The 24,121-nt window shown below is 37.0% G+C and overlaps 1 protein-coding gene across 2 annotated transcripts in view; it reads left to right on the top strand.

The window, feature by feature from the left end:
- The window catches only part of LOC127969031 (rho GTPase-activating protein 27), a 34,909-nt gene that overhangs the window by 7,016 nt on the left and 3,772 nt on the right, over positions 1-24,121 (top strand). The window contains exons 3-11 of one of the 2 annotated variants that reach the window (XM_052570589.1): positions 17,742-18,206; positions 19,241-19,450; positions 19,578-19,658; positions 20,643-20,750; positions 22,512-22,579; positions 22,999-23,083; positions 23,154-23,255; positions 23,341-23,439; positions 23,529-23,646. In XM_052570589.1, coding sequence (XP_052426549.1) covers positions 17,742-18,206; positions 19,241-19,450; positions 19,578-19,658; positions 20,643-20,750; positions 22,512-22,579; positions 22,999-23,083; positions 23,154-23,255; positions 23,341-23,439; positions 23,529-23,646 — 1,336 coding nt within the window. The remainder of the gene's footprint in view (positions 1-17,741; positions 18,207-19,240; positions 19,451-19,577; positions 19,659-20,642; positions 20,751-22,511; positions 22,580-22,998; positions 23,084-23,153; positions 23,256-23,340; positions 23,440-23,528; positions 23,647-24,121) is intronic. The other variant, XM_052570590.1, reaches the window with a different exon arrangement.

Raw genomic sequence — 24,121 nt, 5'->3', positions numbered from 1 at the left:
ATTGGAAGGAATTCGTCTCGTGCAGACCACTGTTTTGGCGCCCGTATGTTTTTAAAGACTTTAAAGCAACTAAACGCACGCTTTGTGGCATACTTGTGATATTTAAACCTATGTAAATGACAAGGATTAATAAAAAATAGTAACTTACTCTTTCCGTTCCGTTCCTAACCTCACGCTCGAGCGAACTACTGTTGTTATGGTTACAGCCTCACTTGTTTTGTGTGGTACGTTAACAGAAAAAAAGACTTTTGAAACTTCCCTCATTTGATAAGCAAAATTAAAGCTGTTCTGGCCAGGTATGAAGCTTCAGACGGGTCAAGCCCCAATCGCTTTAATGAGGACAAAAACGTATTTAGAGTTAGCTGATATATTTCTACGTTTGAAGAGAATGTAACGTAAGTTATAGTTATTAGCGATGTTTTGGCTCTATAATCAAACGCCCTGTCAGACTCCATCTCTGGAGCTCCCTGCCAAGTGATCTGCATGTTAATGGTTTGCTTGTCTGTTTGTATGTACCGGCACAGAACCGGCTTCTTACTCCGTTTATTAATCGACCAAACCGGGCTCAAGACGCTCTATACGGTGCGTATGGAAAACTAGTCTACTAGTACATAGTTTACCTCGTTATTATAATTTTTTTAACCAAAACATGTTGCACGTATCTAAATATAAGCCTGCTGATTTGACTGTGTATGGGGGAAGGGGTTTTCAAGCATACTTCCAGAGTCAAATGAAGAGCACAACAGGTTAGACGAGTCTCCTAGTGAGTGTGAGTGGCACTGTAGGGAGGTACAGTACCTGGCGTTTGAGGCCACGCCCACAAACACACCTGTTTCCCTGCGGAGGGACGATTAAAGCACGGCAGCATTACAAAGATGGATTATAAACAGACGCTTGTTATCGGTTGGAATATCGTTTGCAGCTTTTTGTAATCTAAGCGTTTGGAGACGGAACGCTTTCACCTGAGCCAACACCTGCTGTGAGGTATGACAGAAATATCCTGAGCTTCCTGATGGGAGGGATGCGGGGAACACTTTGGGTGGATTTCTACTTGCATAAAATAAGTGTTATCATGTTAACGCGAAAGATAAAATCGAGATTAAGTTAACAAGACCCTACTTAAAATTGAAATGCATCCAATTCGAATGGAACTCTTCTATTGGCCTATGTCTTCTGTTATGTTGTATTATGTTAATTTCCAGATTATTTGTATATTTTTGGGCTTAAAGACAGAAGGTTCTAGGTGGTGTTACTTTCCTGAGATGGTAGGAATGAAAAGTAAGTAAAACAAATAAATAAAGGGCAGAATACATTTTTGTTATAACAATAATAACTGGCAGAATCATATAAAAAACTGAAATAAGTTACTTATAAGTTATTAATAATTATGTATAATTTGATTCAAAATATCATTGAAAATTTTCCCAAATCAATGTATGGAAAGTCAAGTTGAGTTTTGAACTTGGTATTTTTGAATAACTAATTATTTATATTTGTGAATGTATATGTATGGATGTGTGTGTGTGACCTATGTGTTTGAAAATGTATTAATTTGATTATAAAAAAAAATTATTAGATAAATTATTAGAAAGTGTATTTGTTCTAGTATTTATGTATTGGTTACACCACTTAACTAATTCTAAAACAATTTAAAAACATAGATTTTAATTTCTAAGAATTTTGGCATTTTGAAGTATGTTTTTTTATTTAGACACACTTATTAATTATTGACCCGTACAACAAAATTCCATGGTATTAGCTTCTAAAACATCACCATGACATTATACCGCCATAGTACTTTTTGCTAGGTATTAATTAACATCACTCTCTGAAATTAGTGGCCAGTCAGTGTGTGATTTACACACACAGATGTCATCATAGTGCCATGCTACTACTAAGATAATGTAATATTCTTCACATCTTTCCTGGAAGTGTCCATTTCAGCATGTCTGTAAGTCTGTTCTGTTTTCTATGGGTTTTAGTTTTGTGGGATAGCACAAAAAACTCTGGAGTCCCGCCAGTGAAGTTCTGGTTTCCATAGTGATGGTGGCTTCAGCGTTGGCATGGCTGAGGTGCCATTCAGTTCGGCGGGCACAATGTGTAGCGCTGGTGTGCAGTCCCGGATATGTAGGTCAGCTTATGCTAATGCATCTCACACAGACCTGTGCAATGGAAGACCTCAGCTCCTAGTGCATGTGCACGACTGGAGCGTAGCACGTGAGAGAGTGAGTGGAAGCAGCAGCATAGGTGGAGTAGTTTAGGATAACAAGAGATGCAAGTTTGTGCCCAATCGAGTCCTGAAAATTTTAAGTGATGCTGCTTATGTAAATTAATAATTTGGAAGGTATATCCCCGTTGGATTGTCTCTACTTAATCATTAAAACTTTGCAAAAGCTCCATTCAGCAAAGCAATCACAATCTCAAAACTGTGCATACTACATTTTTTGTCAGTGCTTTTCATCTGTAATTCTTGTTCAATTACAACATTTTTTATGTGTTATAAAATAACCTTTAAATATGCAAATACAAATTCTGCAGTGCAAAAGGTCACTGATTAATTATGGTGTTGTTGCTGAGTTGTGTCTTCCTGTAGTGTTTATTTCTCTGTGGCTGTTGCTCTGAGCTGATGTGCTCTTTAATCTCTTTGCGCTTCGTTTAGTAATTAGGACGGGACTTTATAGGTGGAGAGATTAATTTTAGCACAGTCGTACACTGATGCAAATATCCACAACATACTACTACTGAGAACATTTGTTTGAAACCTCCAGTAACTCCCTACTGTACAAACACTGGATCAGTATTGGTTAGTTCTTGAGCAGAGACAAATAGTGGAGTTTGAGCCATTTGTTGCTTTTTCAGCATTTACAGGTCTGTTTATATGTTTAAAAGTTGATTAGACATGGTGAAACACTTATATAATATTATATTATCCATCTATCCATTTTCCAAATCAATTGTAGGGTCACAAGATGTTGGAGTCTGTTTGAGGCAAAGACAGTAAAACACCCTACAGATGATCTTAATATTATATTATATTATTTTATTTCATATCAGCATCACTGCTTATGGAAAGTACTTTCAGAAGACTAAAAAAACACACATAAACTTCCTCAACAGCACTTAAGGGTTCTCAGTTCTCTTTTGCAATGGACATTGGTTTGTGTATTCTGTGGGATTCCAGGTGTGAATAGAGGAAGTTTCCATTTTTGCTGTTGGAGAATTAAATCCAATCTAAAAGTGAAGAATCTTTCAGATGTTTATTTTTTTTCTATACAGTAATAGTCAGTGGGATTTTATGGAGCATAAAAGTTTCAGGAAGGAAGCGTAAAAGTAATCCAAAGTTAATTCCCAAATCAAATTGAAAATATCGACAAAGACCAAATCAGTTATTTGAAACTTTATTGGCTGTTGTGTGTCACACGACTAAATGTTATTTAGGGCTGGGCGATATATGAAAAAAAAATTATATTTTAAATTTTTTTATGATATTCGATATACATTATATCTCAATATGTTTGCTTTTGCATTTAAATAATACAAAAAATGGGGGTAGTTTTTAGCTAAGAACACAGGTCTTTCTACTGTCTCTGGTTTAAGTGAAGCTATGTGGAATGAAACTATCTTCCCATTGCCACTAAAAACCCTCTCAAATGGGGAGCTTTTTGCTGAAGCACACACACACACACACACATTCCAGCTCCAGAGGAGCGAGTGTTTGTGTGTGCATGGTTGCCAGATTGCTTAAAATAAGCAAAACACCAGGAAGAAAATGTATTGTTAGGTTACTAACGTAACCCTGGTTTTCTGATAACATGAGTAAGGTATCTCACTATGGGACTGCCTCAGGGCGTGGGCGATCGCAGAAGCACCTATAACACCACGTCTGGCAACAATGGCAGACCAATCGCTGCAGCGATCAGGGAGTCCTGCCTCCCTGTATATAAACCGCAGCTACCTGCCATTTCGTCATTCTCCGCATATCTCTTTTCCGTGCAGGATAGGCAAGGAGGGCAATGTTTGTGAGATACCTCACTCATGCTAGCAGAGAACCAGGGTTACATCAGAAACATAACGTTCTCTTTCTAACATTCGTTCAGTATCTCACTATGGAATACAGACAACTCTGTATTGCGATATGAAAAGCTAGCAGGTCCACTGATTGAACTGCACCAGCGTGATCAAACACTTTTTGGGTACGAACGCTGGGTTAGTTCTAAAAGTGACTTTTTGAACACCCGGACCGAACATCATACATGAGGAGTGAACTGATAAAGCATGAAGTCCACTCACTCTTTTTGCTGTAGTGAGAGCGAGTAACAGAGCCCTCTTTAGAGCTAGTAGCTTCAAGGCAATTTTATCAATGGGCTTTAAAGGGGCTATTGAGAGCGCGTTCAGAACCACGGACAGGTCCCAGGGCAGGACCAGCTGCTTCGACACTGGGTGTAACCGAGGTGCACCTCTCATAAATCGACAGACGAGAGGGTGATGGCCGATAGTACCCGAGTTAATACCAACATGACATGCCAACATAGCGGACAGATAAATCTTAACCGTAGAAAAGTTTCTGCCCTTATCTAGAAGGTCCTGTAAAAAAAAAAACAGCACATCCGAAACTGAACACAGGAAAGGAACTATGTTCCTATCTGCGCACCAACCCTCAAACACCCTCCTTTTGAGATTATTTAAAGAGCGCATTGACGCAGCCCTCATGTTCTGAATTGTCTCAATAACTTTCGGAGGTAACCCAGCTGCATTCAGATTTAGCCTGTCACGGGCCTGGCCCAGAGAGCTAGTTTCTGAGGGGAGGGGTGAAATATTTCCCCCTGTGCTTGTGAAAGGAGATCCCTGCGCCGGTAACGGCCATGGCTGGTCGTAGAGCAGTTACACAATCTCTGCATCCCAAAGTCAACCTGGCCAGTATGGTGTGATCAGAATTATTACATGATTTCGTTTCCGAACCCTTCGTAGTGTCGGCTCGATCAGGCTCAATGGAGGGAAATTAGACAACTCTTTGTTTGGTTTATCTTGAAACCTAATCTCTCCAGATGCATCACTAGTGTGTGTCTATTGCTCTCTGCTTGATGCTGAGACGGCGCGCAGATGAGCAGATCGTCCAGATATGATGAAACTCTGACTCCTCCGTTCCTTAATGGTGTCAGAGCCAAAGCCATGCCAAAGGGGATCCTCATATACTCGTATGCTGTGCCCTGATAAGCAAACCTCAGATATTTCCTGTGAGCAGGAAAAATATGCGTGCTGGAGGTCCACTGAGGTGAACCAATCCCCTTGACGAATACTTTGACACAAAGTTCTGAGCGAAAGCATTTTGAATTTGTATTTTCTGAGGTGTTTGTTGAGGACCCGTAAATCTAAAATGGGTCGGAGACCTCCCCCTCGTTTGGGAATCACAAAATAACGGGAGTAGAAGCCCGTCTGGCTTTCCTCCGTTGGAATCACTCCGTTGAAGGAGTTATATTCGTAATTTTGTTTATTTTTTATGATATCTTTTTATATTTATTCCACTCTGTGCCCTCAGCCCTTGGATTGAATGCGACAGAGAAAACTTTATTTGTGATGGGATGCTTACAAACTTTTGTCTTTCCTCCCTCAGAACAAACCTCTTAAGTGGAGGGAGAGACATATCTTGGGGGTGCCAGGGGAACACGGGCCATTTTCACATGGACACTGGACTTTGAACCTCCCATACGAACACTTTGCACACTTAAATTCCCTGCAGGAGGGAGAAAGGAATCATTTTGAAGGAATGGGACAGAGAAACCCTGAGTGCTGTCTCCAAACCCTTCTTGTTGCCAAACTGATGTCTCAGGTTGACCACCTCTTTTTGTTCACCTGAGAGGGGTCCAACCGGTGTTTAGCTTCTGCGGCTGCGAACGATTGTTTAGGTTTCACGAAACCAGGCTTTGACTGAGGCCCCGTGCTTCCAGGCTGTTGTGGTGGAGCAGGACAGGAAGGTTGATAATCCGAATGACCTCCTCTACCTGAAGGCCTGAAATTTGGATGGCTAGGGTGATAAGGACGAGCTGCCGGCTTTCTGGGGAGACAGACCTCGAATGCTTCTCCCTCTTTTTTCTGCAGGTCACATTGCTGATGCATAGCTGTTACCGTCGTGCCGAACATGACCTTTGAATCGTTAGGTGCATCCAAAAACTCCACATTTTCTTTGCTAGAGAGGCCTGACAAACCCAGCCATAGTGATATCTCTCCCACAACCGCCAAGCCCATACTCCGACCGCATCTTTGAACTGCTCCGCAGGACGTGCGCAGGTTTAAATCTGCAATGACGCATATCTCCTCCCAAAACACTGGGTTGGGGGAAGTGGAGTCCAGCTGATGCCCCATCTCCTCTAATAACTCCGCTTGATAGGCTGTAAGGAGGGACGTTGCGTTCAAAGCACGTACGGCCATTGCGGAAGATTTTTAAATCTTTTGAAAAACGCCACACCACCACAACGTGACAACTAGTACGGAGCTGTGCTGCGACAATGAGCTTTTTTTCCTACTTTTTGGTGCGTGGTGAGCGCGCCAAAAACTTGGAAAAATAAATAGAAAAACTCACCTTAACGCATTAGTTATCTTACTCTAAGTGGCAAGTCACTTGACAAACGTTAAGAATCTATTGCGTTTGGGATGTTATCTTGTGGCTCTGTTGATAAACTGTTTAGCAATAATTCCCAAAGTCTGCTGAGGACAGCTTCCGAAATCTTCAAGGGGAAGAGAGTGAGAATGACAAAATGGCAGGTAGCTGCGATTGGTCTGCCATGGTTGGCAGAAGTGGTGTTATAGATGCTTCCTCGATCGGCCACGCCCTGAGGAGGTCCCATAGTGAGATACTGAACAAATGTTAGAAAGAGAACTATGTAACAGTGAAGCTCAAATTTGGGGAATTGAAATCTCATGAGAGTTCGCATAGTAGAGGAGTGTAGAGTAGTCCGCAATAACATGTACCCTTTTTTGAACAATTGGCACGTTCTTTTAGGAAAGTATGCTTGAATTAGAAATATTCGATATTCACGATATTGCCACATTTTACATCTTCATCAAAATTATTATGTTATTATCGCTAATAGTCTATATATCGCCCAGCCCTAATTATGTCATCACACAAGCACCAGTGATGTTTTGAAAACCTTGATTGTCTGGGAATATCAGGTAATTTAATAAGTCTAGCTCAGCGATGTTTAATTGACACTTCGCGAAGAGCTTGATTGACAAGCGATCTGAGCAATCGTAATGTCACCGCTAAATCTGCCATCTTGTCTGACAAACCAATTAGACAGGAGATTACATTACCTACAGTAGACTTAAACTTGAAAATGTGTGTGTATTTATGTCTTTCAGTTGAAATAAAATATCTATTGATGTTCATTCATGTTTATTTTTTGCTTTAAGTAATATGAAAAGATGATTGGTTCACATGTGCCGATTGAACTAAGAAGTACAGCAATTAAAGAGCCACAAAATGGTATTTGTTGTCTGAATTTATTACAAAATGAGAACATTTGAAAGCTGAGACTGTTGGCTCTGCAGTGTATTTTTCACTGTGAGAACAGGATGTGTAGTGTGAGAGCGGCATGGCTTGTTGGGCATAGCAACAGTAACTAAGGAGGGTACATTTTTGTGAAGGAAAAATGTTACTTGTGAATTATATAGAATGTTTTTTTCATCCTGATAATAAAGGATGGGACCCACTGTGATAAATGTTGAACTTCCAGTCACTTCACTGGTAGTGTAAGAGTGTTTTCCACTCTTCTTAGAACAGGATGTGAAACTTTAGCAAGATCATGTTAACACATTTTTAGTGCGGCCATGCTGCCGTTTGCACATAAGATTTTAGTCTGGTCAACAAAAAAGAGCAGCCTAAAAAAAAACTGCTTTGCAGGAAGGACCAAAATATCATAAAGACCTACCATTTACCCCAATAGAGACCACAGCAGCATAGTTAATCACTAAAAATCTAGAGTTGTGGTGATTAGTTTTTAATGAACAAAAACATTCATTATTCTTGAGTTTAAATGTTTAAGAATTTTGCATTTATTACAGAATGTAAATGTGCACATATTTATGAGAGATGGGAAGAAAAGGTACCCGAGTGATGATGGGAAGATAATGACTGCAGTGTGCTATAAGCTCTTAGACTTTTAGTTTTCAATGAAGTAATACAGGATTCCAGGCCATGATTGGTGATGTAACATGGAGGGGACCCTGCTGGGTCCCCTGAATAGCCCCTCTGTAAAAATGTGTGTGTGTGAGAGAGAAAAGAGAAATAGGAGTTCAAGCTGCTGATTCTGCAGCCCCTATTTCATTGGTTGATAAGTAATTTGGTTAAGTAATCAGCAGCATGCCATCCCCTCTGTGCACCCTACAATCACTTCTTTCTGAATTCATTATAGCTGTAAATTCCTTGGTTATCGACATTTTAGACAGAAATGATGTTTCTGTGTAACATGCTGTTGCACTTTAGCCATCCTTTCAGTCTCATTTAAAAGCAGATTTCAGTTTGGTGTACAACAGTCTGATGAAACATGTCTAAAGCACTTTCACATTTCCAAATATACACTTCCAAATATGTACATTAGGTAGTATATTATTTTCTACACGAAGGCTACAGTCACCTTATTTGAAAAGTTCGCTGCCTTCACATGCTTTTGGAAATGTTCTACTTTCCTTTGTTGTATCCAAATGGTTTGTTGTCAGATAAAAAAGGAATCACAAAGAAGTTAATTCTTGCCTAATTATTGGGAAAAGCCTAAATGTATTGAAGATATTTAGTCAAACATTCTCAAGGTGCGAAAGTTGTCACTGGGGCAAAGAGGGATACTTTTTACTTTACCCATAAAAAAATGAATATATGTACCTTAATGTTACATATTAAGGTATACATGTTAGTACTTAAATTAGTACCTAATAAGAATGGGTACTGCCCCAAGGACAGATTTTGTTACTATCTAACAGATTTTCAGTAAAATATAGCGTCCCATATAAACATTACAGGCACTTTTTGTACACATTCACATATGTAGATAGTAAGCTTGTTGACAATTCTGGTAATCTTTGTCAAATAAATGCTATTCTCAGTGTGTAAAATACAAATATTTGCATCAAATTAATATTTATTTATGTAAATGTTGTGATGTTGCAGCAAAATGAATAAAAATTAACAGTCAGTAACAAAATTGTTTACTCCTCTGCCATGTTTAAAATTTATGGCCTGGCCAACTCTGAAATTTGATTTTATAAGCTGTAAATAAAGCTTGAGAGGTCGTTCATGTCCAATTTCCAACTAGAAAACTACTATTTATTTATATTATTTTGATTTATGTGAGGCAGCATTAAGTTCAGGCTGACTCAGGAAGGCAAATGGTTTCCTTTACTGCCATGCAAAAAGAGACACTCACACAGAACTATTAGTCTTTATTGTTCATAATTACAAAGAGAGTATTACATCTTTGCATGTCATAATTCTATATGCAGTAACTGCAATAATGACTGTGTCCTAACTGGTTTTCCTGACCACTCCCCCAAACAGATAGCCCTGCCTTCAAATTGTTTAAATGATTGGCTGTATCTGCTGGCTGGAATTCCCAAGCAAAAAGAGTCAGAGCAACACAGAATTAAAAAAAAATGATCATGGCATAATCTGTTTGCAGTAAATAATGAACTGCTTACAATGCACAAAGGATAGTTATACAAGCCTTCTGAATTATTCTTTTCCTTTTTTTTTTTGATAAATCATGTGACCAGAAGTACAAGAACTCATGCAAGCTGTGACTTAAACACGGAAAATGTTACCTATTGCTCATAGTTTTGTCTACACCCTGATTCTAACAGCGTGTAGTATCTGTGGTAATCTCATGGGCGGTTCACTGCCTGAGAAAGTGTGTGTGTTTACAAAAGACCAGACTGTTGTTCACATTGCTTTGTCTGCACATTGATGCTTAAGGAGAAAAACTCTTAGCTGCTCTCAATCAAAAGCAAGGATTCCCTCAGGGTAGAAAATGAAATTGCAGAGTGTTATAAATAGTCCAGGACATTGCGTTACACATTAACTTATGTCATTCCTGCTTATTTTTGGTGTCTGATCTGGGCACCTTGCTAATGTTTCTAGATGAGTTCTAAATGAAAGTACTAGATGAGCTTGATCATCTAAGTTTTCTGTGTTTTTATTTAGCTCGACTTGGTAATATCCAGGTCATTTAGCTGTAGGATGCCATGCTAAAGATTTGAATAACAAAACTTCTTGTGAATAGAAATCCCTAAAACAGGCTGGAGCATTTTTTTACTTTAGGCTTGTTCCAGGAACTGTATATGCCTGGCCTTTGTCACCCACATCCATCATTAGAAGGAGGAAAAAGAGTTCGATCATGGGTGTGATATCCAAACTGTAGGATCTCTGTGTCTTCTCAACCACAGTCAGAGACAACAGCGTTATTTAAAATTTGCAAAGATTGGATTTCAGATGAGGAAGCTGTTGTCCTGTTTTTCTGACTGCTTGAATGTACAATAGTTGAGTAATTCCCCCTGCATACCCTAAACATATTTCCTGCTTTAAACATCCACAGCTGAAATGTTGCTCAGCTCAACACAGTGACCCTTGTTCTCTGCTCTTTCTCATGCCACCACATCATGCCATTTAAAATACACTTTGTTTTACCTGTCCATCAGCTTTTTAAGGCTTGTATACCCGTGTTGACTTTAACTTGAATCTAAATATATTGTTAAAGTTGGCATGAAATGGTAAGTCACCATATATTGTAATTGCATGTTATTACACTCAGATGTACATTACAATATAGTAATATAGTAAAAACCCTTGCTGCTTATCAAGAATCATGTTTATTTAAATATCCCAGAGAAAGCTGATTAGTTTGTCAAAAATTTATTTTATTTTCCAATTCTACTTTCATAATATGACATAGCATTAACATTAGCACAGTGTCACATTTACAAGTGAAAGAGTGAGACTTGAATCCATTGGGAATTGATTGTAATATGAAAAGTGGGTGTTGCATACCAGAATGGAGCCAGTTTGCTAAAATAATCACTGAATGGCTATTTGGACACATAACTGCCCACGCAGGCTACGATTATTATTACAAAATCATAGGGAAAGGAAAGTTGTTTCAAGTTAATACATTTTGAAGAAAGAGAAAGATTTCTTTAGAATAACATTCACCAATGATTCGTGATCAATAAGACCAGGAACATGTTTAAAAAAATAACTGAAGTCATAGATTTTTTAAAAAGAGTTATAAAAGACCAACTTCTGAGCAATCCTGTATTGTTTATGTACTTTTTTATTTTTTTTGGCTGTCAGAGGTGTTACGGTCAAACTGTGTAATTTTGAGGAAGCTGAGGAAATGTACTCAATTCAGTGAGTCGTGTAGGTTCTGTTTCGATGAGGGAAAAGAGGAAGTTAAACAATTCAGACTTGAAAATACTTGGCATGATTTTTATATTTGCAAAGTTACCTGAAATCAAGCCATTACACACCACTTCTTCTTTCACCCATTGTCTCTTTACATATCTTCACATATTCATATGGTCATACATACCTCCGTCTCTCTCCATCCGTCTGCTCTCTTCATTTGCCCCTCCCCCTTTCACTCTAGCAGAGTAGCGCTTCAAGACAGATATTCATTAGTGGCAACATCGGCTACGGACACCGATGGTGTATATGTTTGTATGAGTGTGTGTGTGTGTGGGCTCAGGGTCAGCTTGTTCACCATGATGCTCGCTGTTGGATAACTTAGAGTTTGAATGTTTCTGATCAGCTGTACTGACTGATCTAAACAAAGACATGGTGGATTTCTACGCTAAGATTCGGACCAACCACCGACCTAGAAGCGCAATGCCTCTCTCTCTGAACACACAGGTACGTCCACAACCCATTAAAACTGGGTTTCTGAGCACGGAAATGCTCTTTGTTGTCACTTTGATGTGTAAAAAGTAATACATTGGCTTGACTGTTCAATATGTAACACATATGAGCACATTCAGTGTGACACATTAGTTGGGTTTTGAATGTAAGCGTGCTTCTGTTGTGTTGTTCTCAGTAAGGATGTGGTTTCTTCCGGTTGAGACACTCCCCAGCGTAGATATCTCAAATGCACTTGTTAAACATCATCAGGTTCCAGTGTTTGTCAGAGTAAAGTTGCCCAGTTTTGTAAAACTCTTTCAGACAGCAGCTGCAAGACCGTTAGCATCTCTGCAGTTCTGACCAGAAAAAGGAAGTTTTGTTGAATTGTTCGGTCAGAATCGTTCCAAGCTTCTATAATGTGATGATGAACTGGATACTGTGTAGTACCTGCTTTATATGCTTCTCCCTATACATCCACTGCCTCCTTGTCTTTTTCCTCTCAGTTAGCCTACTTGTACAATGACTTATACAGGTTGTGTGGCTGTCTCTGTTGGCCAGCGCATTCAGATCATCTAAATTTATCCCACAAAAGGATGGCATACATTTAAGACTGGGGATTTCATCACTCCCTTTGCTTTAAACTGATTTAAAGGGACAGTTCAGCCAAAAAATGAAAGTTCTGTCATCATTTACACACCCTCATGTTGTTAGAAATCTTGAAAATGACTTCTGTGGACACGAAAGGTGAAATTTTAAAGAATGTACCGGATTCATCATAGGATGAAAGCTCAAGAGTTAATAATGGTTCTTATCAGTGTGGGAAAATGATTATTATTTTTTGTGGAAACTGAGTTTTTTTCAGATACTTTTATGTTAGAACATAATTTATTCGTTGTAACATTATAAGTGTCTTTACTGTCATCTTATCATTTTAATGCATCCTTGCTGAATTTCTTACTTACCCAGACTTTGGATGGTAGCTAGCTGTATTCATTATTGATAATGTTAAGTTGAGTTAATTAAATCATCTTATTAGAATGATCTCTGAAGGATCATGTGACACTCGAGTGACTTGAGTGATGATGCTGAAAATTCAGCTTTGCATCACAGGAATAAATTATTTCTGAAACAAGATTCACATAGAAAACAGTTATTTTCAATTTGAATAATATTTCATAATATCACAGTTTTTACTGTATTTTTAATCAAATAAATGCAGGATATTTATTTAAAAATCTCTAAAACTATTTACCAGTAGTGTGTCACAACAGAGAAGAAAAGATAACTGCAACTTTTAACTTAACTAATAATGAAGACTTACAACACACAAAGCTGTAAAAACTTAGAATATAGGCCATATTGGTAGTTCATATTTTACTTAAACTGCCCAGATCCCCATTCACTTTCATAACATGAAAAATAGTGGCCAGTATTTAAACACTTCTTCTTTCGTATTCCACATAAAAAGAAAGTGATATGGTTTTGCACAGGTATGAGTTATGAGTTTGGTGAGTAAATGGCATTGTGATCACTCCGTTCTTCTTCAGTGCTTTATATGGTGGGTGTATGTGCAGCTATTGTTTGTGATCAGTATAATAATAAAGGAGTTTCCTGTCAGTTGATGCATTTTGGCACTTGTGGCTGAGAGACAGGCTTGGTCTCCACTAAAGACGGGTAAATATAGACCCAGGATGTGACGTGGTGGCACGCTAGCTTTTATTTCCGTTGTTGTTCTTTCTATTGTCACTCTTGCACTTCTGTACCTTTTTCTGTCTCTCTCTTTCTCACAGACCTTTTTCAGGAGAGGTGTGTCCTCGTACAGGCCTCTCTCGAGGCTAAAGGTGAGCCTAGTACTGCAGTAAACATATAAGCATCCATTCCACTGCCATCTTCACTCTACATGCATGCGCAGGGAGCTTCATGGGTTCTTCCGTATCATGTACTGGGTGGTGAAAACTATTTCGTAATCCTTGTTGAGCACTGGGTGATAAAGGAACCTTAAGAGTAAACTAAGGCCTATTACTCATTTTCAATTAACGGTTAAGTATTTGAACAAACCTCTCACCCTAAGTAGTAAATGTCTTTAAATGCATTGCTGTTGCAACATGCATAAGTATATGAATGACACCAGAAATTGTGCTATTTGCTGAAAAGAGAATCACATACTACCAGACTTAAAAGTTGTTCTGATCACAACAAACTCACTGAAAAACTTGCGCCTTGTTACATGTCAAATGAAAACAATAAATGTTTTAAAATCAGCTCAAAATATCAAACATGTTTGATATGGATGCCTGCTAAAAAATCAGTCTGTGACCATCTTTCAGTCCAAATCTGCAGAATGGCCATGACTTTTGGCAACTAGCATCGACTTCTCCACGCTGTAAATCAGGGAAAAATCTGGGCAATAATCATGTAATGTATTCCAGCCTTCAGAGATCAGAATATCATAGCGACTTAAGCAGTTAGCCAACATCAAAATAAGTGGACTTCTTTACATTGCAGCAAAAGATTATTAGAACACGATTTACAAACTAAAATAAAAAAATTACATTATTACAAAGTGCACATTTTAAAAGTGTATTATGAAATACTCTCTTTAAGATCACTTAAGTGGCCTTTTATTTCATTAACACTCATATAGTTTTGAATGGGGAAAAATGGAATGCTCTATTGAACAAAGCCCCGCCTTCTGAGCAAAAGAGCCAATCGTTAATCGATAAAGTTAGCGCATTACTACAGAGGCTTCTGAAAAGTCCCAGTTGCTATAGAAACAGTCAGCGCACCGAGACGTGATCTTACGACTGAGCATGTGCACTGTCGACCCTTATGAAAAAAAGGAGTTTATTCAAGTGTGCTATTAGTATACTTCTTTTAAACTAAAAATAGGAACGTATGCTTAGTTTACTCTTTATGTACTCCTCAGACATTTAAGTATGCTTGACTTGAACTTACAAAAATTCTATACTCCTAGAATCTGTGTTTTCATTATTGTATTATACGGAAGAGGGCGTATTCTGCACAGAATTTCCAGAAACGAAAAGTGAAGAAGAAAAGAGAAACACCAGATACTAACACGTGTAATCTAACACGATCATCTGACATGAAACAGCATCAAAACTGTAACGTTATGGAATAAAATGTCAACCATCTGACTCCATCTACGTTCTGATTGTCATTCTGAATCCAATTCATAGTATTTTTTTCAGCTTTTTGTTCAAAATGTTATTTCTTTATTTTTTTTATTAAACTTACCCACATTAAAGATGCCCTGTTCTTTCTTTGGATGTTTTGTATGTTCAGATATTCATATAACAAAATATATACAAATTCAAAACTAAATAGGGAAATAGTAGTATACTTAAAGTATAATGTAAAGTTCACTTAAAGAAAACTTATGAGTATGCAGTATAAAAAGACTATACTTCAAAGTATTTCATTAGTAAACTATCGGTATACATATAAGTTCACTTTTGTTATAATTGCAGTACAAACTACAAACATGGAGGTAAACTAGTTGTGTGCTCAAAGTTTGCTACTGTTATACTTAAAGTATACTTTTATATACTAGAAAGTAGGGCAATTTATTGCCAAGGAGTGTTGAAACAGGACACTTACAGGTATACTACTAGAACTCTGATAGTTGTATACTTGCTACATATAGTATACTCAAAAATATACGTGAACTTTACTTAAGTATACTTAGTAAAATAAACATATTTTTTGGTAAGGGTGATCTAGCCCTTAGGGGAAAATACTTTTTTTAATGCTGTTTGAGCAAAATAACATTTATGATACAGTTATTGTCAGATTGCACTGGTGATTTCAGATATGAAATTTAATCTTATGCTTAGTGTCAAGTTTTGGAGAATTTGATGTTTCCCCATTCAACGAGATAGAAGCTGCACTTGCAAGCCTGAGAGGCGTTTCAAAGATGGCCGCTTACTGACATGACTAGCCTTAATGATTTTTTTTTTTTTCCCTAAAATTGACTGGTTATATGCAAGAACATTTTCTTTAAAATATGGTTGTACACTAAGTACACTACACATATTCAAATTGATTAAGACCGCTTTTTTCACGAGGATGTGCAGTGGTCCCTGACCATGCCAAGGTGTTGCTATGTGGGTGTGAAGGTGTTCAGAATGGTTTTTAGCCACTGATCTATATATAATGTCCTCTATTATAGATAGATCGATAGATCGATAGATAGATCGATAGATCGATAGATAGAATTAGAACATTCAGCAGTACACTCAAACCACATTGCAAAGACAGAATTTGCTTTTAAAACACATATAAAGATGTCGGCATCAGTCCCTTAACCACTGGTCTAGTAGCTCCTCGATGTCCATCACAGCAGTAGCACTACATACAGCATCACAAACACTGACAGTGAATCACTGTCCATCAGTGTGAGCTTTATCTGCTGGCGTTTTGGCCATCTGTAAACCGGACAAACAAAAGAGATGAAAAAGTTGCACTATCTCTTTGTGGTTTTCTTCTTTACTGTCGACTCTTGCTCTGTTTCCTGAGATCAGCACACACAGGAAGTGCTCTCTTTCTGTAACAAGCACATGAGACTTCAGGCCTAGTCAAATTCACCTTGTTAGATTGAATGAAGTGTGTTTCCAGAGCGCAGTTGACAGTGGTGTGTGTGTTGGGTTAGGCCCAGTGTTCCTTGTGTTAGGGAGTGTTTGGTTTTGATTCTCTTGCTGTGATGTGGAGAGTCTCTCCGAGCGTGCTTCAGTTTGCACAGGAGAGGATTGTGGGAGGAGGGTGTGAAAGCAGACGCTCCATCCACTGTTTGTTTTACTCGTTGTAGAAATGACAAATTCATCTGTTTACATAAGGTCAGTATCATTGTGAAAGGTCATCTGAATCAAGTTACACATGTCTCCAGTCAAAAACACACCATTTATATCATTCATGATCGTATAATATTATATAATTTGATTTATCTCTATCCTTAGCTTCTGACCAGTTGACATTTAATTTTACTATCCTTAACAAAGAAGCTGATATGTGTGTGTGTGTGTGTGTGTGTGTGTGCATGTATTTAAAAAATATCACATATTTTATCACATAAATTTATGCATTTTTTTCATATTTTAAATCAAATCTAGAAATCGCCTTGAAAAACAGTTATTGCATCTATGGGTGTCTAAATATATCTTTTATAGCATGTATTTTTAGAACTTTGGGTTAATATGTATAAAGATACATCAGTTTATGTGTTTTTACTTTGTATTTTCAATTCAAGTTTAATTTGATTTAGTGATTCATCTATGTGCTATCAACCTTAAAGTAAATATTTTCATTAAAAAGTTATTTGAATAATTTTGATTTAGCTTGGTACAACGACACTCTCAGGTCAATTAGTGTTATCGTTACTTTATTTTTAGTGTTATTTTTGTATCATTCATTTAGTATTATAGTTTTTGTTAATATTTTGAATTAGATTTTATTTGAATATTTTCTGTTATTGTTTTATTGTAGCTTCATTTTTATTAGCTTTTACTTAATTTATATAGCTTTTATAAAGTTTTATTTTATTTTATTTTATAAGCACTTATCTAAATTAAAGTGGGAATTTTTGCTTTGGTTACTAGCATTTTTTATTTTATTTTATTTATTTTCATTTTTTAATTTTATTAACATTATTTAAATATTTAAACAACAATGTCTTTGTAAAATTGCACACAAATAAATGTCTTACACTAAAAAACTAGATGGCTCTTCATACATGAAAATATAACTTCCTTAGTATTTAAAAAAAGAGAGCATCATATTTGAGTGTCTTTTGCATCAAGTCTGGCTTGTTGAAGTGTATGCATTGATTGGTGTGATTTTTGTCCATCAGGTAGAGGATGACAGCGCTCTCACAGCGGTGTATGTAAACCTCCCCCGGGTGCGACAGAATAGTCTTGACCCCTCCAGTACCATCGCCTCTCCATCACAGGAGTTCCCGGACCCTCCTGATACCCTTCTGTTAGACTCTGCGGGATGGCAGATCCATACTGACGACCAGAGCGGGCAAGAGTACTACTACCACCCCTCTACGGGCCGCAGCACCTGGGAGTATCCTCTCAGTAACTCCATGGAGTCTTCAGAGGAGACAGAGGAGCCCCGTTCTCCTCCCTCGTTCCCCCAGTCTCCCATCAGCCCGCCCCTAGTCCCTTCTCCTCAGAGGTGGAGCTCGGACTGGGAGAAGGTGCTGGATGAGAACAGTGGCAGGCATTACTTCTTCAACCCTGTGTCGGGTGAGAGTTCATGGGATCCCCCGGAGGAAATCACCTCACCAGGGGAGTTTCTGGAAGATTGCCCGGTACGGAGGTTTTATGTTAATATTTAATTACCTTAATTACTCAGATTTGATGTCATGTTTGATTTTACATGGGTGAAAACGAAACTGTGCGGGTTTGAAAGTCCTTAAAACACCCACTGTATAAAGGTCCTAGGTTATTTTCACAACTCACAATTTTCAGAACTGTTTTATGGAGGGTTTTTTTTGGAAAGAAGTTTCTTTAGCTTAACAATCACTATGTTGTTAAACAACATAAAAATTTATTGAACACTGGATTCTATCCCTCACAGACTTGCTTCCATCCATGGCTGTCAAGAAATTAAATATATATATATTTTTTTTTTTTTTTTTTTTTTTTTGAGGGCGTATTAGTTGGTTTTGGGATTTTATTTTATTGTTTATTTTTAATAATTTTAAATCATCTTTGGATCAGATCTCACACTGTCAACCTGGAAATTATGTTTAATTAAAAATATCATGTAGGCCTAAATTATTTTAGAATTATGGTTATAGGTTCATTCTAAGTGTCCACCAGTGCTTTTCAGACTTTTTGTCTCCATGATATGATCCCCCAATGTTGAATTCCCCATGATAATTAAAAAAAAAATATATATTTTTTTTTAATTTTAAAAATGTAAAATCGGATTGCATTATATATACAGGTATTTCAATACAGTTATTAAGCAAATTATTAATTGGATTATTTTTGCAATTGAAATACTTTTTCTATTAATTCAACATTGTTTTTTAGTGGTTTGGCTTATTTTATTGCTTGTTTCATCATTATTTTTCTCCTTAGATTTGATCAATTGTTAATAGTAGACTAAAGTGTTATATTGACTATGTAAGAAAAGAAAATGCAAAAATAATGCAATAAATTGCAATAATATTTTCAAAAAAGCTTCTCAAACACTGCCCTTTTCTGCCCAAAAAAAGGTTAATAATAAGTTTTATTTCCATTATGGAATTTTTTTTTTTACAAATATAACTTTCATATTCAAACTGAAACTGTTTTAATAATATTTGTATTGTCTTCTTTTCTCCCCCAAATGTAGCCACCACTTCCTGGGGAAGACTACCCAGCATCTCCAGACCTGGAGGAAGAAGCATCTCCTCTCTCGATGCCAGCAGAGTATTCTTTGATTCAGCTGAAGAATGTCTCAATCCCCAGGGCCAATCTGGACCCCAGCGTCCCACCAGGCTGGACCCTCAGCATCGACCCTGAAGGGACTTGGGTTTTCACGAGCGACTACACGCAGGAACAGGTAACTGATCTCTGGACTGCTTCTGGACTGGATTACTCAGTATCTGGGCTGATTAGCTTGATATTATTAGTGAGGTGTATGATAGTGAACTGTAATTTGGTGAACTGATGAAGCGTCTTGTTGACAGTGGATCAAGTCGATAGACGATCGAGGACGGACGTACTACTACCTTGAAGACGGCAGCAAGTCCCAGTGGAACTTACCTGAGGTACACAACTATACAGATTATATGTTGTGTTTATTATGCGTTTATGCACTTATGCTGTCAGCTTCTTTAAAAGCTTGAGGTCATTAAAGTTTGGTGCATTCTGATTGGCTGTTGATGTTTTAAGCATTCATCAGCTGGAAGAAATAGGTCTGTTTTCACTGATATCGTTTGATTATAATGATCATTTAAACTTTATAGTTATTGTTACTGTGGTGTGAACATCCCTTAAAGCAGTGGTTCCCCGCAATCATGCATAACAATATTTTAAAGCCCTTTTAAAATGACTTTTTGTGATATGCTGGTTAGGGACTAAATGGATAGTTCTTGCAAAAATTATTTTGTCATTTACTTACTCTCGTGTCGTTTCAAACCTGTATGACTTTCTCTCTTCTCTAAAACACAAAATTCTATATTTGACAAAAATTCATAGTAATTCTTGGCCATGCTGCGTATATCAAAGGGAAGTGAAACAGTTTGGTTGCCAAAAATCTTCTAAATATCTTCTTTTGTGTTCAGTAAAAGAAAGGAAGTCATACAGGTTTGGAATGACACGAGGGATAAGAACTTTTCCTAAGCATATTTTGCTCACATTTTATTCCCGTCATGCATGTTCATAAAATATATACAAATGGGCAAGGCTTTCATTTTCCTTATCCAAGTCTAGAAATCATACTTTTATAATTAGACTTTTCCATGACTGTGGGAATCCTGGCTGTCAAGGAGTAAATTCAACTGTGACGTATCTAGATTGCTGTTTTCTCATATTTTAATCATCCTTCTTAACGATCCATTGCTGAGAAGCACTGTCCTAAAGAAATAGTTCACCTGAAAATGGGGGCTTATGTTCATGTTGGCATCCCCAAATGATTTTCTATATGAAGTGAAAACACTAAATTCTGTATTTGGATGAAATGTCTGTGTTGCAGTTTTACTTTTGTAAAATTGGATGGTAACATTGAAAGAAATGCTCTCTCACACTCGCAGTACTCTGATAGTCCAGGACCGTATGCCGTTGGAAATGGGGCTTCAGTAGAGCAGGACACAATGGGATCCAAGCAGAACTGGAGGCAAAGTGCAATATACCAGGATGATGTATGTCCTCACACATTTTCTTTGAGTTTCTCCCACTGCATGTGTTAAGTTGATCCAGCAGCTCACCCACACTTATAAACGACGAGTGATGCACACCTGATCCTTCTTGTGTGTCCTTAGTGACCATGTTTCCTACATAGACTCTGAAATGCACCTGAGACCTGAGGTTATAGAGCTGCTCTATTTACATCCCCTTGGAGAGCCCATCATTTCAATATGCAAACACAAACTGACCTGATCCCTGGAGATTCATTCAGTGATGAACACACGTGCATACTCTGCTCTAATACTAAAAGCATTTACCCTGGTGTGCAATGGACAAATGTAGCTGAAAATCCTACATTTTGACCAAAATTAAATGGTGTTTTATTGTACATTATACACATAATGTAAGGCTACACATCAAACACTTACTGACATGATCACTGCTAAAATCATGTGAGCTGATGATGATTTGACATGCAAAATCATAACTGAAAAGTTTTTCTCTATCTTCTGTGGGAAGTGTTGGGTTTGGTAATGCCAGTATAGAGGTGATCCATAAATTGCACGGTAGAATATATTTATACAGTTACACAATACATGCCGAATAAAAGTATTTATTCGAACATTTCTGATTATGACTAAGGCTACTCACTGTAAACACATGAAGAAAGATCTAAGATTACAAAACGTGATGTCAAAATCTGCAGATAGTCACGTGCATGCAGTATTCTTTTACCACACTGTCCCCTGGTGGTGACTAGTGAGACTTACAGCTTGATTACTGCCTTCTACTCAAATATGCAAGTACCAAATGTCTCAATATACTTGATACAATGAGTTTTGGGCATGATATCATGGCAGTGCTTTTGTGTTTAGTTTTTTCTTGACATTTATTACACAAATAATTACAAAGAAACAGCAAATAATTCATGGAATTAAACATGAATGCACTCCAATAATCTGTGTTTTGCTTACAAAACTTTTGCAGTGTATATAAGCATGTATTTGTGCTATCAAATGATTAATCATGATAAATCGCATCCAAAATATATTATTTTTTTGCATAATATATGTGTGTGTTCTGTGTTTATTTATTATTTATACAGAAATATAAGCACATACATTATATATTTTCATAATATTTACATGTATTTTCATGTCTTTATTTATATTCATATAATTTATATTATAAATAAATATTTAGTAAATAAACATCCTATTTCCCTGAAATATATACATGCATATGTGTGTATTTATATATATATATATATATATATATATATATACATAATAAATATACACAGCACACATACATATATTATTTAGCGAAAAAATTGTATGCGGTTAATTGCAATTAATCATTTCACAGCACTAGCATGTCTTCTATACTAGCAAATCTCAACTGTGTGATATATTGTCTATTGTTTATATCTTCACAAAGTGTGGCTATATTGTTGCACAGCTCTTTATATATATGTCCTGCATATACTCAGATAAAAGAAGCCAGCTCTAAACTGCTAAATATGACTATAAAGCGTGATGATTATATGTGCATTTTAAAGAGTAATTGGATTGTATAATGATTTGCTCCTAAATGTAAAAGCATTACTACACTTAAAAGTGTAAAACAGTAATCTGCATTTTCTGCATGACATTTTAAAGTGATCATTAAAGGCCATCATTTCCTTTACTTTCATGATGTTTGACATTATCCTTTACATTTTGTCCTACAGAGAGGCTGTATTAACACATTAATTATTATAATTTTTTTTTTAGGTTTCAAACTTGGAAAAAGCTGGAATCCTGAACAAAACCAAGGTGTCTGAAAACGGGAAGAAAATTAGGTAAAGTTAACTCAAATCAGTGGTGATAGTGCTTTGATAGCTATAGCTATATTGGTGAAAATTGTAACACTTTGCAATAAGGTTCAATTAGCTAACCTTAGATACTACTTTAATGCTTTATAACATTAACATGAAAAATACGTCCAAAGCATTCATTCATCTCAGTTTGTAAAAATTTCAACATGTTCTAATGCATTAAAATAAACAAATATATATCTCTTAATATTATTTAATGGACCGATTGTAAATATGAACAGTTATATTTTTATTAACTAACATTAATAACAACACAAAATGTGTTGCTCATTGTAGGTTTTTTATGTTAGTTAACTCATTAACTAACATTCAACAATGGGACCCTGTTGTTAAGTGTTACGTACTGTATGTAAGAGTATAACGTTTGACCCATCGTCCCACAGGAAGAACTGGAGTAATTCCTGGACGGTTCTCCATGGAGGAATACTGACATTCCATAAGGATCCAAAGTCACCAGTTGGAGCATCGGTGAGAAACGCTGGAATTTGCATGATTTCATTTTTGTTTCACACCACTAAATGGATTTTATATTACTTAGGGCAAAAGCAATCAGATAGTCCCAGAATTCACAGTGGAGCTGAAAGGGGCGACAATTAACTGGGCAACCAAGGACAAATCAAGCAAGAAAAATGTTTTGGAAGTATGGCCATTACACCACCGGTTGATCATTCTGTGTGCTTCACTAGTGTGTGTTCTTATGGTTCCGTGTGTGTTTGTTGATTCAGCTTAAGAGTCGGACGGGTGTGGAGTACCTGATCCAGTACGACACTGAGAGCATCATCACAGACTGGTATAAAATCATCTCAGACACCATACGCCAGCTGGTGAGTCCAGAAATCAACATCGTCTAAACCTGCTCAGCTTTTTCTCTGCATAACCCACAACTGTGTGTTTCTGTGTTGCTCTGGGCCAGGATCCGCGTCAGGATCTAGAACATCAGCACCACTCTGAGGACGAGGAGGACGTCGTTGAGAAGTCCTCCAGCTTAGACAGAGAGGACAGACCCTTCCACAAAAGAACTATGAGCAATGGTAGTGCTTCAGATGAGTCTTAACCCTCTAGTATCAGTGTAATAATTATTTTTTAGTAAGTAATGTATTATTTATTTATTTTGTGGGGATCTCACGGTGCTATAAAGTATTCAACTTAATTTTATGCAGCATTTATTTAAATTAATACAGTGTTTAACTTAAAAATCAGAGCAAAGATATTTAAAACCCATAGAAGGAAGGCTACCTTTTGGGAGAAATAAAGGAAATGTAATACCATTGTGTAACCACTAGGTGATGTTTTATAGTTTCATATAATTCCAATTTTATATGTTATATAACATTTTTTTAAATATTTTAACTTTTCTATTTGTGTGTGTGTTTGTGTGTGTGTGTGTGTGTGTGTGTGTGTGTGTTTATGTAGCAAGTGGAAATAAAGGCACCAAGTTTTGTACTATTGGAATTATCAAAATGTTAAACAAATTCAAAAAGTCAAAATTTTTCATTTAAAAATGAT

This window comes from Carassius gibelio, chromosome B12, assembly GCF_023724105.1.
Source record: "Carassius gibelio isolate Cgi1373 ecotype wild population from Czech Republic chromosome B12, carGib1.2-hapl.c, whole genome shotgun sequence".
NCBI classification, from domain to species: Eukaryota; Metazoa; Chordata; class Actinopteri; order Cypriniformes; family Cyprinidae; genus Carassius; species Carassius gibelio.
This window is presented reverse-complemented; position numbering and strand designations above follow the sequence as displayed.